Here is a 15,909-nt window from a genome sequence, read left to right as displayed (position 1 = left end):
TCTTGGATCCCAAAGATGGAGAAATCCTCAAACTGTTGATGACATTGTGACCAGGAGATTCAACTCTATAGACATTGTGACCAGGAGATTCAACAATATTTTAAAGGAAGTTTGTGATAAATTTATATATATACAATGTATATTGTATTCAATATATATATATGTACTGCATTCAATCTATATATACTTACCGTATTCAATCTAAATGTATATACTGTATTCAATCTGTATATATAAACAGTATTCAATCTATATATATTTACCGTATTCAATCTAAATGTATGTACCGTATTCAATCTATATATATAAACAGTATTCAATCTATATATATATATATATATACCGTATTCAATCTAACAAGTGTATTGTGCACTGACACAAAAGGGTGTATTTCATACATAACCATGTACAGGGAAAAGTTTCCATGTAGAATCTGAGTGGAAAAATAACCCATTTTTCATTTTACATACCTTTATGTAGCAGAAGTAACCTAGAGTCTTTGGTTAAAAGACTGAAGAATAAATTGGCAGCTAGATCAGTGAGGTAAGAAACTTTATATAAAGTTTATGTTTCAATTCGTACACCAATCCTCTTTTCCTTAAAAAACGGTTGGGGTGTGCTAATAGGGACAGGTGTGCTTACTGGTATTAGGTCAAATATGTAGTAATAATCAAAATACCCAAACCATGCTACCTAAAAAAAATGGCTAAAGAAAAAGACATACAAAACTACTGTATAGCTTATAATGAAATATGCTGCTGCTACCATGAATGTCAATGCAAATTATGCATAGATTAGTAAGAATTAAATTTGACTTTAATCTAAATTTTGGAAATGTCACATACATAATAACATAACTATATGTACAAACAACAAAGAAGAAATCTTAATAATGTCTTTAGTCTGAAATGATCAAGATTTAAACCCAGACTTAGGTTTGAAATGATCTGAGAAGTAATCTATTAACCATCAGTTTTGGTAGTCAACCTTGGTGACCGAGGCATGATCCACTGATCAGACGTGAAAATGTATTGGGACACCTGTCCAACCACGTGGGTTTTCTCCATGTTCTCCTGTTTCCTCCCATAGGAAGACTCGTCTACTTGGTATTTTACATTCATTGTATTTTATAGTTAATGTGTTATTCCAAGCCGTATTTAACTTTGGATATAAAAAATCAATTTTACATATGAATATACTGATAAAAGTTACAATGGCACATACATCTATTTGTTTTTAGTTTATAAAATTATGACTCATGAAAATACATACAACTTCATATTAATTAATCATGATGTAAAAATAGCTCTGTTATACAGTGATATTACCAGTATAAACCAGTATATATTTTCACTTTATTCTATATTCAGGGAGACATTAAATTTTGTGACTTTACTTTGATAAATATGAACAACAATTGATATACGTTTTTTGATTAACACTTGTTTTGCAGAACACTTTTGGTATCTTGACTTTAAGATAAGTAAGCGTTTTTTTTCAGAAATTATCTTAAAAGTCATGGGGCCTATGATATTTGTGCGATATTGGTGTGCATTTTATTTAAAATAATATGCAATACACTAGAAACAACAATAATCTTAACTAACAGATATTTATCAATATACAGGATCTACTTCCTCTCCTACAGGATCCACCTTCACCTGTTAACAATGAAATCAAAAGGTCCACAGGGCCTGTTCTGCTCACATATTTTTTCTAATGTTTTCTAAACCTACAACAACTATCAAAAATTAAACTTAATCTATATTTCCGATTATTAAATAACAGGTCTTAAAATTCTCTTAAATCATAAAATAAAACTTCAAAATCAACAATGATTATTGATATACACAACGAAATCTGTGCCCCTTTCCCACAAAAATATCTCCATACAAGGAATTCAGCACTATTGTAACAGTATATAAATTGTATTATATAGTCTGTAATAACATGTAACAAAAGACCAATATGACCTGTACCACACATCTTTATCTGAGGCTCAGATCACCATGGCAAAATTTCACTCATGTTATAATTATGCAAATTGATTCCTAGATCCTTATTTCATAGGACAGAGGATTTTTTTGCGTAGCATATTTAGGAGAGATATGCATATCTTTAATATGTACCAGCAATATACAAGATAATGGGACCAATGCTTAGAAGTCATGCTTATGTGACCTGTACCAATTTCGGAGACCATTCATACCTTAACAGAATTTCTGACAAAGTATGCACCTTAAATATCACTTTATCCATACTTTAAACATGATCTGTCTAATAAAAACAAAATTTAACTCTGATACTAGCAATGACTTGCTCCTCTAAATTTCTTATACAACCTCAACATGAGGTATACCAAATTACTCTAGATTTATCTACATAAACAGTCCATCAATAAAATCGTGTAAACAAACATAAACAGACAGTAAACATCTTTAACACAGTTGTTCAAAACAAAAGCAGCTGACAAGAAAGGCAAATCATTTTAGAACTGTCAAATTATGATGTCTGTGAGTAAAATACAATGTAGATTGGTAGGCAGTCGAGGATTTAATCCAACACTATATTTGTCCAAGGAGTGTCCAACTTTCACAGCTATTTGTCCAAGACAATGACCATGATTTTATTGCTTGCATACAAGACTGTTTCTTAATCTGGCTGTTGCTTACAGAAGCAAACTGAAGAATTATTGGACCGGATGATTTTTTATCCTCTGGAATTTTTTTTCACTAACAAGTTTCCTCTAATTTTGAAATACTTCCTCCTGAATGGCCAGTTTTTCTTCTAAATGCTGGATTCGATCCCCAAGAACTTGTATGGCAATTTTCTTGTTGGCTAAGGCTTCAGTCTTATCATGTAACTGTAAAAATGTGATCAACATAGTAAAATTTTATAGCAATAAGAATTAATTGATCAAGTTACATAAAACACAAGATTAATAAAGTTAAACTGTCACAAAAAATTACAAAATGTAAGAAATGAACAATACATTATATTTCTAAATCAGTTAATAAATACAAAGTGTTAATTTATTGTAATTATATAAATTTATTAATTATTGTATATATTCTGTCAACTCCTGAGGGCTATTCCTGTCCAGTAAAATATAGAGAGAACTCTAGTGATAAATAAATTCTATACATGCAGCTTTTCATCAATATGTGATGAGCTTGAATTAAATCACTTCTATTGGTGATCCCTGTATGACAAACCTGGAGTCTTCCCTTGGTTAGATGTTTTACTGGAATAGCCCTCACGAAATGAGAGTTATTTGAAAGGTATAGGTAAAAAATTATTTATGAAATTATATGAATAATCTATATTATTTAATAGATAAAGGTGTTGACTCGGAGATATATTCAAGTTTCAGCATACATCTTTTTAGAAAATAAACTATTATCATAAGAGTTGTAATTCACACATTTTCTAAGTCTCTTAAAAAAAAAAGAAAAGAAAAAAAACAAGAGGCCCATGGGCCTTAACGGTCACCTGAGATTTGAAATATTTCAGTTAATTTAATTGACCCTTTTTGAGCCCACCCATCAGCCCCTAGGGGTCAGTCAGGGCCAACAGGTGTATAAAATTAAGCTGTCATCCAATGCTGATAATGTTAACAAAGTTACAATGAATTCTGATAGAAATCAAACAAATAATAGTCAAAAATGTGATTTCCCTATATAAACTATAGTAAAATCTACCCCCTCTCCATAGGCAAACTTGTGACCCCAGGGTCATGAAGTTCATTACATTAGTAAAGCACCATAAGACCCTTCCATCTATGAAGGGTATTTGATTCTACCTCATTTGGGTCTTGAGTAAAAGATCTTTGAAATTTCAGTCTATTTGACCCTTTTTAGCCCCGCCCATCAGCCCCTGGGGGTCAGTCAGGGCCAACATGTGCATACCATCAAACTGCCATCCAAAGCAGATAATGGTAACCAAATTAGAATGAATTCCAATAGAAATCAAACAAATAATAGTCAAAAATGAGATTTCCCTATATAAACTATAGTAAAGTTTACCCCCTCCCCAGGGGCAAATGTGAGACCCGAGGGTCATGAAATTCACAATTTTGGTAAAGCACCTTAAAACCCTTCCATCTATGAAGAGTGTTTGATTCCACCATATCTGAGAGTAGAGAAGAAGATTTTTGAAGTTTTAGTTAATTTGACCCTTTTTAGCCCCGCCCATTAGCCCCTGGGGGTCAGTCAGGGCCAACATGTGCATACCATCAATCTGTTATCCCATACTGATAATGTTAACCAAGTTAGAATGAATTCCAATAGAAATCCAACAAATTATAGTCAAAAATGTGATTTCCCTATATAAACTATAATAAAGTTTACCCCCTCCCCAGGGGCAAACCTGAGACCCGAGGGTCATGAAATTCACAATTTTGGTAAAGCACCTTAAGACCCTTCCATCTATGAAGAGTGTTTGATTCCACCGTATCTGCATGAGAGTAGAGAAGATTTTTGAAGTTTTAGTTAATTTGACCCTTTTTAGCCCCGCCGATTAGCCCCTGGGGGTCAGTCAGGGCAAATATGAGCATACCATCAATCTGTTATCCCATACTGATAATGTTAACAAAGTTAGAATGAATTCCAATAGAAATCAAACAAATAATAGTCAAAAATGTGATTTCCCTATATAAACTATAATAAAGTTTACCCCCTCCCCAGGGGCAAACCTGAGACCCGAGGGTCATGAAATTCACAATTTTGGTAAAGCACCTTAAGACCCTTCCATCTATGAAGAGTGTTTGATTCCACCATATCTGAGAGTAGAGAAGATTTTTGAAGTTTTAGTTAATTTGACCCTTTTTAGCCCCGCCGATTAGCCCCTGGGGGTCAGTCAGGGCAAATATGAGCATACCATCAATCTGTTATCCCATACTGATAATGTTAACAAAGTTAGAATGAATTCCAATAGAAATCAAACAAATAATAGTCAAAAATGTGATTTCCCTATATGAACTATAGTAAAGTTTACCCCCTCCCCAGGGGCAAACCTGAGACCCCAGGGTCATGAAATTCACAATTTTGGTAAAGCACCTTAAGACCCTTCAATTTATGAAGAGTGTTTGATTCCACCATATCTGAGAGTAGAGAAGAAGATCTTTGAAATTTTAGTCAATTTGACCCTTTTTAGCCCCGCCCCTCAGGCCCCTGGGGGGTTGAGGACCATATAATTCACAATTCTGGTTGACCTTTAGGCATAAAAGCTTCCTGCCAAATTTCATTGAATTTGGTTTTAATATATTAGTGGTTTTGGAGAAGAAGTTGAAAATGTAAATTGTTTACGGACGGACGACGGACGACGACGGACAAAAGGGGATTAGAATAGGTCACTTGAGACTTTGTCTCCGGTGACTTAAAAGACGTACTATTTCTGTGAGGGCGAGGACCAGATCCCTGTCAGTAATTGGCGGTACTCCGGGGGGTTGGGGACAAGTCCCGTTACTTTCGGAACCCTTCTCTTGTACATGCTCCCTTTTCATAGCTGTTGTGTAGTCCTCTGTTCAAAGTAAAAACTTAAAGGTATAATCAACCCAAAGCTGTTAGAACAACAACAGTTTGTATCAATAAAACATTCTTCGGAGCATTGGACAGATTTACAATCTACAGTTGTGATTCAGATGCAATTTTATCTATTTATCCATCAGACACTGCCTTAGTGTAACAAATAGCAGCATCATACAATTTTTTGCTCTAACACTTAAACCAATAAAACATTTTTATATTAGATTAGCTATATATATAATAATATCAGGGCATTTCTACAATATAAACTAACTAGAAAGAAATGTGATTGATTGCACTGTAAATGCCATCCATTGTGTGCCCATTATGACATCATAATTAAAGCCACGATATTGGAATCAGCTGTGATTTATCAGTTTAGTGTCATGTCAAAATGAAGAATCATTTTTGGTAATGAATAAATAATAATGAATACTTCATTTGTCATATGAGTGTTAATCAAATTACTATCTAGCTAGCACAATGAGTGGAATATAAATATACAATTATGGCATTTTTCCTATCGATATGATTTATGGAGCGATGATAACCTATATCAGGCCTCAATTAATATTGGTTATCCTAGTTCAACAAAACCCTTTAATTTAATAGCCTTGGAATATCTATTTGTTTTAAATTATAGAGCTTTCAGAAAAATATCATATTTCAAACTAGTGCAATATGTTATGTTTGCCAGCAAAATTCTGTTATTCAAAACGACTATAAATACCATTATATCAACCTATTTCATTGCTGAAATATTGTACATGGCATTGTATATTTCTCAATTAAACCTTCCTATTTACAGTATTGTCATACCATCATTGAGCATTTGTATGAAGCGTTTGACAATGGCCTTGGCCTTGGTGACACGGGATGGTCCGGAGCCTGAGGTAGCAATATCTGATATGTATAGCATGAGGGCTTTGCTCTTGGATAACTGTTCCTCAAAGGCCATGTGGTAGGCATCGGCTGTCATGTAGGCCTCGTCTCGTCTTCGTAGGTACATCTCATTCTAATAAAGAGATTAATTATAAGAGTTAACCTCACATCATACATGTCAATGTCAAAAATGAATATGTTCTGTTCTTCTGGTTTTTTTTTGTTTGTTTTGTTTTTGTTATCACTCGACATCCAATTATCAATATGAGTTGTATTAGATGTAGTATGATAATGTATGAATGTGTTGAATGTGTGTCTAATGTGATGTATAAATATGTTAAAAATTAAAAAAAAAAAAAAAAAATGAATACATCAAAAATGAATCTGTCCAGCAAATTCTTAACCTTGTCATGGTTACGTCTCGTGGGTTATTTAAGTCATTTCTTATTATAGCTATTGAAATAATCTGCTAAACCTGACCATAATTGTTGGCTGTAAAATTCTGACCTGTCGTCCTAAACAGGATTTTGAATTCTGTGGTCAAGGTCAATGTTAGAGGACGACTATTTGAATATTTCTTGTAATATCTATTTCTAAACATCCAACAGCAAACTCCTACCGTGACCTGACTGCAATACTATGAGATGTAATGATTGACCAAAAATCACTGATGACGTAATACATCACAAGTAATCAGACGAATAGAAAATGTCACCATAATAATGTTAAAATGGGCATAAATTGATAAGAAACAAATGACGGACAGAAAGAGAGGTACCTTCTCATTACACTTGATGATCTCTCGGCGCAGATGAGCAGCAGCCATGGCACATCCACACGGTTCCGGTTCAGTGCCTCGACATTTACAAGCACCCATCACAGCTAGCTGTTTGTATAAAAGGAAATATGTAGTAAGTCAACTAATATTATGCTGTTTAGATATTAATAAAATGTCTGAATATTGAGAAAGGAATAGTATTCAATTCAATTTTCCATGGATTTACTCAACCAGCCTGATAAATCAGACTTGCAGTTGTATCAGGTACCAGGGTAAAATCAGAGATTTTAACACTTAACAGATTGCACATATAACTTTCATGTGATGAGTTGCCAAGAACACATTTATGTTTCAAATTCATAACCAGTACATCAATGATTAAAATATATTAAAACTATATCAACTACAATGGGATGTATCGAGAAAGCATATTTCAATAAAATTTTCTTTATGTGGGGAAAAAAATGTCAAGTGGTAAACAATTTTGACCAGCAAAATTTTACACTGAATTTGATTTTTCAAAATTGTATATCATGTTTATCATTTCGACTGCTAATATTAACTCTGACTTATTTTTAAGGCTGTTTGCAGTAATGACAACAATGATCATAAAACTAGAGAGTAAATAATTCATGCAAACATGCTGCATTTATAACCAAAATTACTGCATAATGTAAATATGTCTGTAAACATCCACACATACTAAGCGGAAGTACACTAATTACAGATATTTTTCATTATGCTGGTTTACCTTGTCATTGATTCAAAAGTGCAAGTTTTTTTTAATTTCAGAGCTCATCTATTACCCTTATGTTTAACTTACTTGTATACTGCTCACTTAATCTGCTTTCAAGTTTATCATGCATACTGTAACATGCCACATGCTTAATCAAGAGATATCAACATACCTCTGATGACACTTGACCTTTACTATGACCTTCAACCTTTACCTCTGCAGATGTGTACTGGCTGTACTCCTGATCGTCAGAAGATGTACTTTTTGATTTTGAATATTTCTCTCTTTCCTGGACATCTAACAAGGCAACAAGCTCATCCCGCTCCCGACACAGACCTGCATAAAGGATTAACACTGATAAGCCAATTGTAATTTTATAGGCTCATTCTGCTTTTATATAACATTCTATAATATTGTAACAGGAGAGGAGAAAATGTAGCGGCCAGACCGGGGTTCGAACCCGGGACCTCCGAACACTAGCCGGATGCTCTACCGATTGAGCTACCTGGTCACCGATGATCGACCCCAGTCCAGTCCCGCTACACACCTCCCTCCTTTTTTTCAAGTCTTTGCCCTCGAAGACACACAAGACCCTTATACCACCACCATGGATATTTTAGTTGGGCGCCAATTTTGTAACAGGAGAGGAGAAAATGTAGCGGCCAGACTGGGGTTCGAACCCGGGACCTCCGAACACTAGCCGGATGCTCTACCGATTGAGCTACCTGGTCACCGATGATCGACCCAGTCCAGTCCCGCTACAATATCATACAATCAATAGTATTTATTTCATTAATGTCTAGTTACATAAATATCCTTAACTTAAGGAAACTTCCCAAGGAAAGTATTACAGAATTGAAGGAAGGTTCCATATGACTAAGATTTTTCCTTAAATTCTGTAATGTTTTCCTGTGAAAAAAATTATGTTCAGGAATTTCCTTAAGTTAGGAAATGTTGAGGAAACTGAGGCCTGGGTGTGTGTTTAAGATAAAATTCTTGATTTCAAATGCATTTGGATTTACTTTTTCACTTTAAAATGAAAAGAAAATAACTTATTTAAATATAAAATCAAAAGAATTTTTTTTTAATAATTTTTCAAATAAATTATGAATGTACATACCAAAATTCTAAAATTGGTTTATTTTAATGAAGTAATTCAGTCTAGATTAAGATTCGCAGAAAAAAACTTTAAAGGGCATTCCTTCGTTTAAATAAAGTGTAGGTCACCAAAATGAAACTTGATGAGAAATATATATTTTTCCCAAGGAGTAAAAGTTATAATCTTTACATTAATACAGCAGTATTACTCTCAAGGAAAACCAAAGTACATTGTACTTAAAGTATTAAATCCTCAAAATTCTCAATTTGACCCGAAGTATCACTAATTACCACAATGACAGACAGTATTTGTGTACGAAACATATTTTTTCTATACATTTCGGCATTACTTTCATTACTGGTAGGCACAAAAACTCATATCATCCTCATTTGGGCATAGATTTTATCAATAGAAATTTTGCAACTTTCTGATGTCCGAACGAAGGAATGTCCCTTTAGGATTCAAAAACTTTTGTTTTCATTTATTATTTTTCTTTAATATGTTAAATACAAGTGTGAAGTATGTGAGTGATGATGTGACACACTAGTACTTACTTAGATTCTGTGATCGAGAAGCTTTTAGCTCCGCTGTCTTTTGTTCTAACTCCACTGTTAATGCTACATTATCCCGGCACACACTGAAATGATAAATATCTTTCCTATGCTACAAGCTCATTAACTGTTCAGTGTGTTATTATGGTATATGATATCAGTGTATATTATAAGTAGGTTTAATAATTACAATTTTTAGCAGTAGATAATCCATCAATTACTTCTCTGATACGATGGTGATATATAAAGGCTATCAAACTTAAAAGAAAACTGCAGACTTTAAAAAAAAAATTACGTAACACACTCCCCCCTCCCCCTTCCAAATGTGTAATCTCAGGTTTAATAAGATCCAAGGTGAGTGTTTGGTCCCTTTCCAGGACAGTTTGTGTTTCTCATGCATGGAAGCCGAGATCACAGACCGGTCTATACTATTGTAGTTGTGCCCTTGATAAGCCATTTACCCAAATCGCTTTGGAAAACATACAGCAGGTCTCCTGTATATATGTTGTTCAGTGAGGCAGCAACCAGCTACTACAAGGAGGATCTACCTTGAAATGACACTGGCTGTTCACAGGATGGTAAATCCAACAAACAGTAGGGTACAGTGTTAACTTAAGGACTCTAGTAGAACTATGACTGGTTATAAGCCCTTCCCATTTGTTGACCTCCATCTTTGCATTGGAAGGATGCCCAGTTATATAGGAATACTGGGGTACCAACGATACCCACCTGTCAAAGCGCACAGCCCACATCTGCTGACTGTCCTCCAAACTACTTCCCTGTTTGTCCAGTTCAAAGTTGAGTTTGTTCACCTCCTACAACACAAGAATACGTATGATATACATTCAGTATATATCGATCATCTTTAGTTTTACATTGTTCCATTTCTATGACCTCAACAAATGATATAATTTGAATTTGATGATTACGGTAAATTTCAAACATTCTAATTTAGCAGACAAGTGCAAGTGGTCTTTGTCTCCTCATTTTCAATTTTATTGCATTTTCCCTAAAATTCTGAGATGTCTTGGCATAGTTCAGAAAATGCCATTTTTTCCTTAGGTGAAGTAATGGTCATTTGGTGTCAGGTTTGTTGTACACACAAGCAGGGAATTCTTGTAATGACTTCAAAAGTAGCATCTTTATCAATATCATACATCCCCTTGTAAAAGAGTTACCTGCTCTAGGGAATGACGGTACTTTTTTGTCTTCTCATCTTTCTCTTCAATTTCTGAGACCTGTTATTAAATAAAAGAAACAAATCAAACTGATTTCCCCCAGGCTTAGTAATTTGAAATCAAAATGTTTGAATATAGAATTAAAGATTGAAATGCACATATTTTACAATAACACATTTTAATACTTCAAAGTTTCCACTTGTGACTTTCAATATACAAGGTGATATTCTAAGAGTGTACTTTAATGCAGCCCCTGGAATTTGAGGATGCACAAACCCATTCAAAGATTCGAGTTCTACTACATATACTATGCTGATACAGTAACAAACATTGAAATGGTAAATTTAATTCCTTGAATATATTTCAATATACAGGCAGATGACTTAGTGACATAATAAAGGCATAAATTAGAGAACAATGTACTACAAGAGATCCCAGAGGGATCTTGGCACCCAATATTGCATGATCTTTATAGGTTTCATGTCAGATTGATCTTCTCTCTATTTTTCCCTTCCTCTTACTAATCTGTGTAAATTGAGAAACATATATATCCCTCAAGTACTTTTCAAACAAGGGGAACCTATATATGAAATTTGAGATTTAGCGATAATGGCTGTCTGTCGGCCATGTTGTTTTGGTCCCAAAAGGCAATACGAGGGACCAAGGGGAACCTGCATATGAAATTTGAGTAAGATACCTTCAGTACTTTCTGTAAAATAGCGATAACAAACTTAAATTGTCAAAATCCAAGATGGCTGCCTGTCGGCCATGTTGTTTTCAGATTGTTTCCAAAATGCAATATGCATAACTAGGGACCAAGGGGAAATTTAAGAAAGATCCCTGCAGTACTTTCTGAGAAATAGCGATAACAAGAATTGTTTAAGGACGGACGATGGACCACGGATGCAGGGCGATTTGATGATGGTGGGCTAAAAATATGTATGATCAGTTCTTTATATGTACCTGTGTTTTTAGAATAGCAATAGCTTGGTATTTTGCCTCTAGTCGTTTATGGTATATTTCCAAATCAATCTTCAGTTCTTCAACTTCCTAAAAGAAGAAAATCATGATTTAGTATTTTCTATTAATAATCACATACTAAAAAACAGCATAAACATGTTATTTGTATAGTTCTGTAAACTATAAATTTTGTGACAAATACGAGACAGGTACGGTATACATAAATTTCAGCTTCGACTTTGTCTTTGGGAACCTCTTAAAATTAACCATTGCCTGTGTTGTTTCTGGTGTCATCACAAATGTCTAATTATGAGGACCAAACATATATTTTCCTACAGATGGAATCTACTGACCCTGGAGTTTTTATTGCCCTGAGGCCAACTTGTTTTCCAATCTTCCCAGAATATTCTTCTCAGAAGATCGTATTCCGTTATATGTAAATCGAGTAAACCGGAAGAACATAACCCAAAATAAACAAGTTTTTAAGTTTTCTCAAAAACTGTGACACAAACCTGCACACTTAAACATGGTCACTGCCAGCTTCGAGACGGAAGAGGTAGAAGATCTTCCAGAAGCAGAAGAGCTACGAATCGAGTGACCGGAAATTATATTCTAAAAGAAGAAGAGTGTAAATCGAGTTGGCTTCTGGCTGTGTTGTCCAAGTCCTTCCACACTTAACCTTGCTGGGCTCAGTTTCATGTCAAATAGGCCGAGTGATCATGTAGGAGGTACACCAGTTACTAATTAGTTATAACTACCCGATACATGTACACTACCTGTCACTGGAACTTCATACTTGAGGTATGGGTTCACCTAGGTGAGATGGTATGTCATCCATCAAGTAGGTCACTCTGACCTATATTTTGACCTTTGACCTATATTAAGGAAAAAAGTTGGTCTGGGCTCTTTCTCCTACCTTTAACTTTTTACTATTACCATCATATTTACTATATACAGTATTGTATATATTCTTAGTGATATTTTAAGGGGCCGCGGTGGCCGAGTGGTTAAGGTGTACTGACACTTTATCACTAGCCCTCCATCTCTGGGTTGCGAGTTTGAAACCTATGTCGGGCAGTTGCCAGGTACTGACCGGTGGTTTTTCTCTGGGTACTCCGGCTTTCCTCCACCTTCAAAACCTGGCACGTCCTTAAATGACCCTGGCTGTTAATAGGACGTTAAGCAAAAACAAACCAAAACCAAATATGTCCCCCTGTTTTCGCACTGTAAGCGGGTCTTTTTCCCCAGCTGAAATTTTGTTATTTCTCCAAAGTAAAGAAAAAAGAAATGAATAATCAATATCTTCCCAATTACTATATTACTAGCACAGGCTGTTAGAAATTTCATTTTATGTCATATAAGTTTTATTGTCAGTTATGCAACAAAGAGTAGCTAAAAAGACAAATGAGACTTTATGTTCCTTGTACTGTAATGCTTATAAGGATCCATTTTTACATCTTGATAACAATAGACTTACAGGTGATCATTAGTACTGCTGTTGAAAAGGAGTGTATATGTACTCTATATTTAATTGTTTATTAATTGTAAACTGATACAGGTTTGGATACAAGATTTGCATACATTAAATTACAATAGATATTTCCAGGGTCAATCATACAAAATCTAATTTTCTACTTAACAATTTCCTTGTAATATGTTTGCATGATGAACAAATTTCCCTAAATTAAACAATTCTTTTGTATTACCAAACAATAGAAATATAACTAATTTAAAGACGGAGGGATTTATTCGATAATAGGGATTAATATATTTGATTCTCAGCTCACTGTACAAAGGGCATTTGAAAATGAAGTGATATTCATCCTCGATGTCAGTAAGACAAATTAAACATGGCAGGTTCGAAGATGCATTTCTATGTCTACCGGATTCGATAAGAAAACAATATATACCATGTTGACAGAAAACTGACTATAGACTGTGAGACTGATCAACCTAATCGGTGGAGTCATGTAGGCAGATATGGAGAGTACATAATTATACACCTTTACTAGCTCAGGCTACAGGTAATGTCTTTTAAGCCTAGTGGTAGAATGTCTACTTATTTATTTCTATTTTAACAGAGAGGTGGCTGATTCAAGCTCTAGTTCATATACAAGCAGGATCATTTTCTTAACTTGATGTTATTTTTTATATATATAGTTTTCCTCACCTGTTCTGCTTCCAGTAACTTCTTTTCGATTGCATCTCTGCTCAGACTTCTCTGAAGTTTTGCTGCAAAAACATATCATTAAATGATTTAAACTATATCAAATTTTAGATGTACATGTACATATAGTTAAAATGAGTTTAATATGAGTACATTTGCAGTTATCACTATACACATTAATGCATAATAAACATGGTGGTTAAGTTTTTTAGCACCGTCGTTTATACAAGAATTATTATATCATACCTTATAAAACTAACAGTAGTTAAGCTTCATTTAGGATCTTTGATTATTAAGCATGATAACACAGTGGATTATTTGAAGCTTAAAATAAAGATAAGTATAAAATGATGAACTGATAACCGATCACATTTGCAGAGTATAAAGCACTTTTATAAGATCTGGGCCTGTTCGTTTATGCAGACAAACCGGTCCGTCAGTATTTTCAAACATATACTGATAGTAGGCCTATCTTGACGGACTTGCAAATGTTAATACAGGCATTGGCAGTCTTTGTCAGGGCTCGTCTGAAAGCAATATAAAATCACCAGGCCCGTATTTATTTCATAAACTAACAACACTGGTCCAACCATTTGGACTGCAAAAACGAAGACGGCCCTGATATGGATGAGAGAACATTGTTCTTTCGTGGACAGCTCTGGGTTTTACGCAGGATAAACATGATTGGTGTACGCCGTACTGTCTGTAGCAAAATTCACCTTTAATGAAGTAGCGAGAAACAATATTCAGGTTAGGAAATAACCTAGATCTGTGAGTCGTCATCAGCCAATCAAAATACAGGATTCCTGACAGTAGCAACCAGCTCATGGAAAATGATTTTAAATAAATTAAGACCACCTGTTTCAGCTACACGGATCCAGAAAAGTTTCCATATACATATATGGAAACGGCCTGAACTGTGAGCATACCGTGATGCGAGATCAAAATACTGTGAACCGAACCGTGCCATTTATACCGCGATATATTGAACCATTGATTACCATTGCAGCACTAATATACATGATATACTCTAAGCTTCCACTACAGTAGCTTTAACATGATCACGTCTAACAGGTTAAGTTATTGCTGCTTACTTTTTGAAAAGCCTTCGGGGAGAAACATCTGTGAAGAGGAATCCAAAGACATGCATCTTTGCCTTATATTTGACAAATCTTTTGCAAACAATCGCCTTTGTTGCTTAAGTGAAGTTCCATATGGAACATCAGCAAATGTTGGGAAGTTATCTTCATTCCCATTTTCACTCATACTATCAGATTCTATCGAAGACTGACTATGTGTTCTCGTCTTTTTAGGAAAGATCAGACGTGATTTACTCTGTATCGGTGGATGCAAATCTTCACAGTAAAAATCATCTGGTAAATATTTCTCTGGCTTTTTTGGTGTTTTCTTCACTTTCCAATCTTTTAATATTCTAGGGAGGGCTCCGGGTCGTAGCCCTTCGCCAAGCCCCAAATCACCATTTTCTGGGTTACTGTCTTCTGTATTAGTTGCATCAAGCGACATGACGATGCCCCAACACAGCTGAGGTAGACGTTCTCATTTGTAAACAACGTTCTAGATCAAACGATATGCAGTGGCAGTCGTGGAAGACCGAACAACATCTATAAACAGGAACAGCTTGCGCAGAATATAGTTCTGTAAAATGCAAAAATAATCGATACATCAAGTTAGTTTCTTACTTGATATAACATATTATAGTTATTTAGAGCCAATCAATCATGATTTCGCTTGTCAGTTCTGTTTCTTTCTTAGATATAATTAAAATGCGTATGGATATAATCGAAAAGTTTACGTAAACAGTCAGGGATAGTCTAGTTAACACATCACCCTTGACATTATCCGGAAAAATAATGATGCATGGTTTTTGCTTTACCCGGGTTTCTAAGTCGTAATCTATAGCATTTCATTTTCATTATTGAAGTTTATGACTAAATTTTATGATATCTAACTTCAATCCAAAAACTATGAAAATAAATCGGCGGATTGTTCATTTCAACATTTAGACAATCCAT

The 15,909-nt window shown here is 34.6% G+C and overlaps 1 protein-coding gene across 2 annotated transcripts; it reads right to left on the bottom strand.

Moving 5' to 3' along the window:
* Positions 1 to 1,773: 1,773 nt before the first annotated feature.
* LOC117339528 (coiled-coil domain-containing protein 125-like) lies at positions 1,774 to 15,508 on the bottom strand. Of its 2 annotated transcripts, none has more exons than XM_033901181.1 (11): positions 14,971 to 15,508; positions 13,880 to 13,941; positions 11,713 to 11,799; positions 10,750 to 10,809; positions 10,301 to 10,386; positions 9,575 to 9,657; positions 8,094 to 8,257; positions 7,186 to 7,293; positions 6,345 to 6,540; positions 5,390 to 5,520; positions 1,774 to 2,863 (listed from the first exon to the last, which is right to left on the bottom strand). In XM_033901181.1, exons 1-11 carry the CDS (start codon positions 15,398 to 15,400, stop codon positions 2,747 to 2,749), a joined length of 1,524 nt encoding a protein of 507 aa, XP_033757072.1. In that variant the 5' UTR covers positions 15,401 to 15,508; the 3' UTR covers positions 1,774 to 2,746. The 2 variants fall into 2 exon arrangements, with proteins under 2 accessions (XP_033757072.1, XP_033757073.1); XM_033901182.1 differs by having other exon boundaries at positions 8,136 to 8,257; positions 14,971 to 15,507.
* Positions 15,509 to 15,909: the final 401 nt, after the last annotated feature.

The sequence above is a fragment of the Pecten maximus genome, chromosome 12, assembly GCF_902652985.1.
Source record: "Pecten maximus chromosome 12, xPecMax1.1, whole genome shotgun sequence".
Lineage (NCBI taxonomy): Eukaryota > Metazoa > Mollusca > Bivalvia > Pectinida > Pectinidae > Pecten > Pecten maximus.
Note: the sequence above shows the minus strand (reverse complement) of the source record. Positions and strands in the feature narration are given on the sequence as shown.

Excerpts from the sequence above, each read along its gene's own strand:
- LOC117339528 (XM_033901181.1), bottom strand. The coding sequence starts at position 15,400 with ATGTCGCTTGATGCAACTAATACAGAAGACAGTAACCCAGAAAATGGT. Across the intron at positions 9,658-10,300 it reads TGGGCTGTGCGCTTTGACAG|TGTGTGCCGGGATAATGTAG; the intron begins GTGGGTATCGTT and ends TTATCATTTCAG. Across the intron at positions 6,541-7,185 it reads TCATCAAGTGTAATGAGAAG|AATGAGATGTACCTACGAAG; the intron begins GTACCTCTCTTT and ends TCTCTTTATTAG.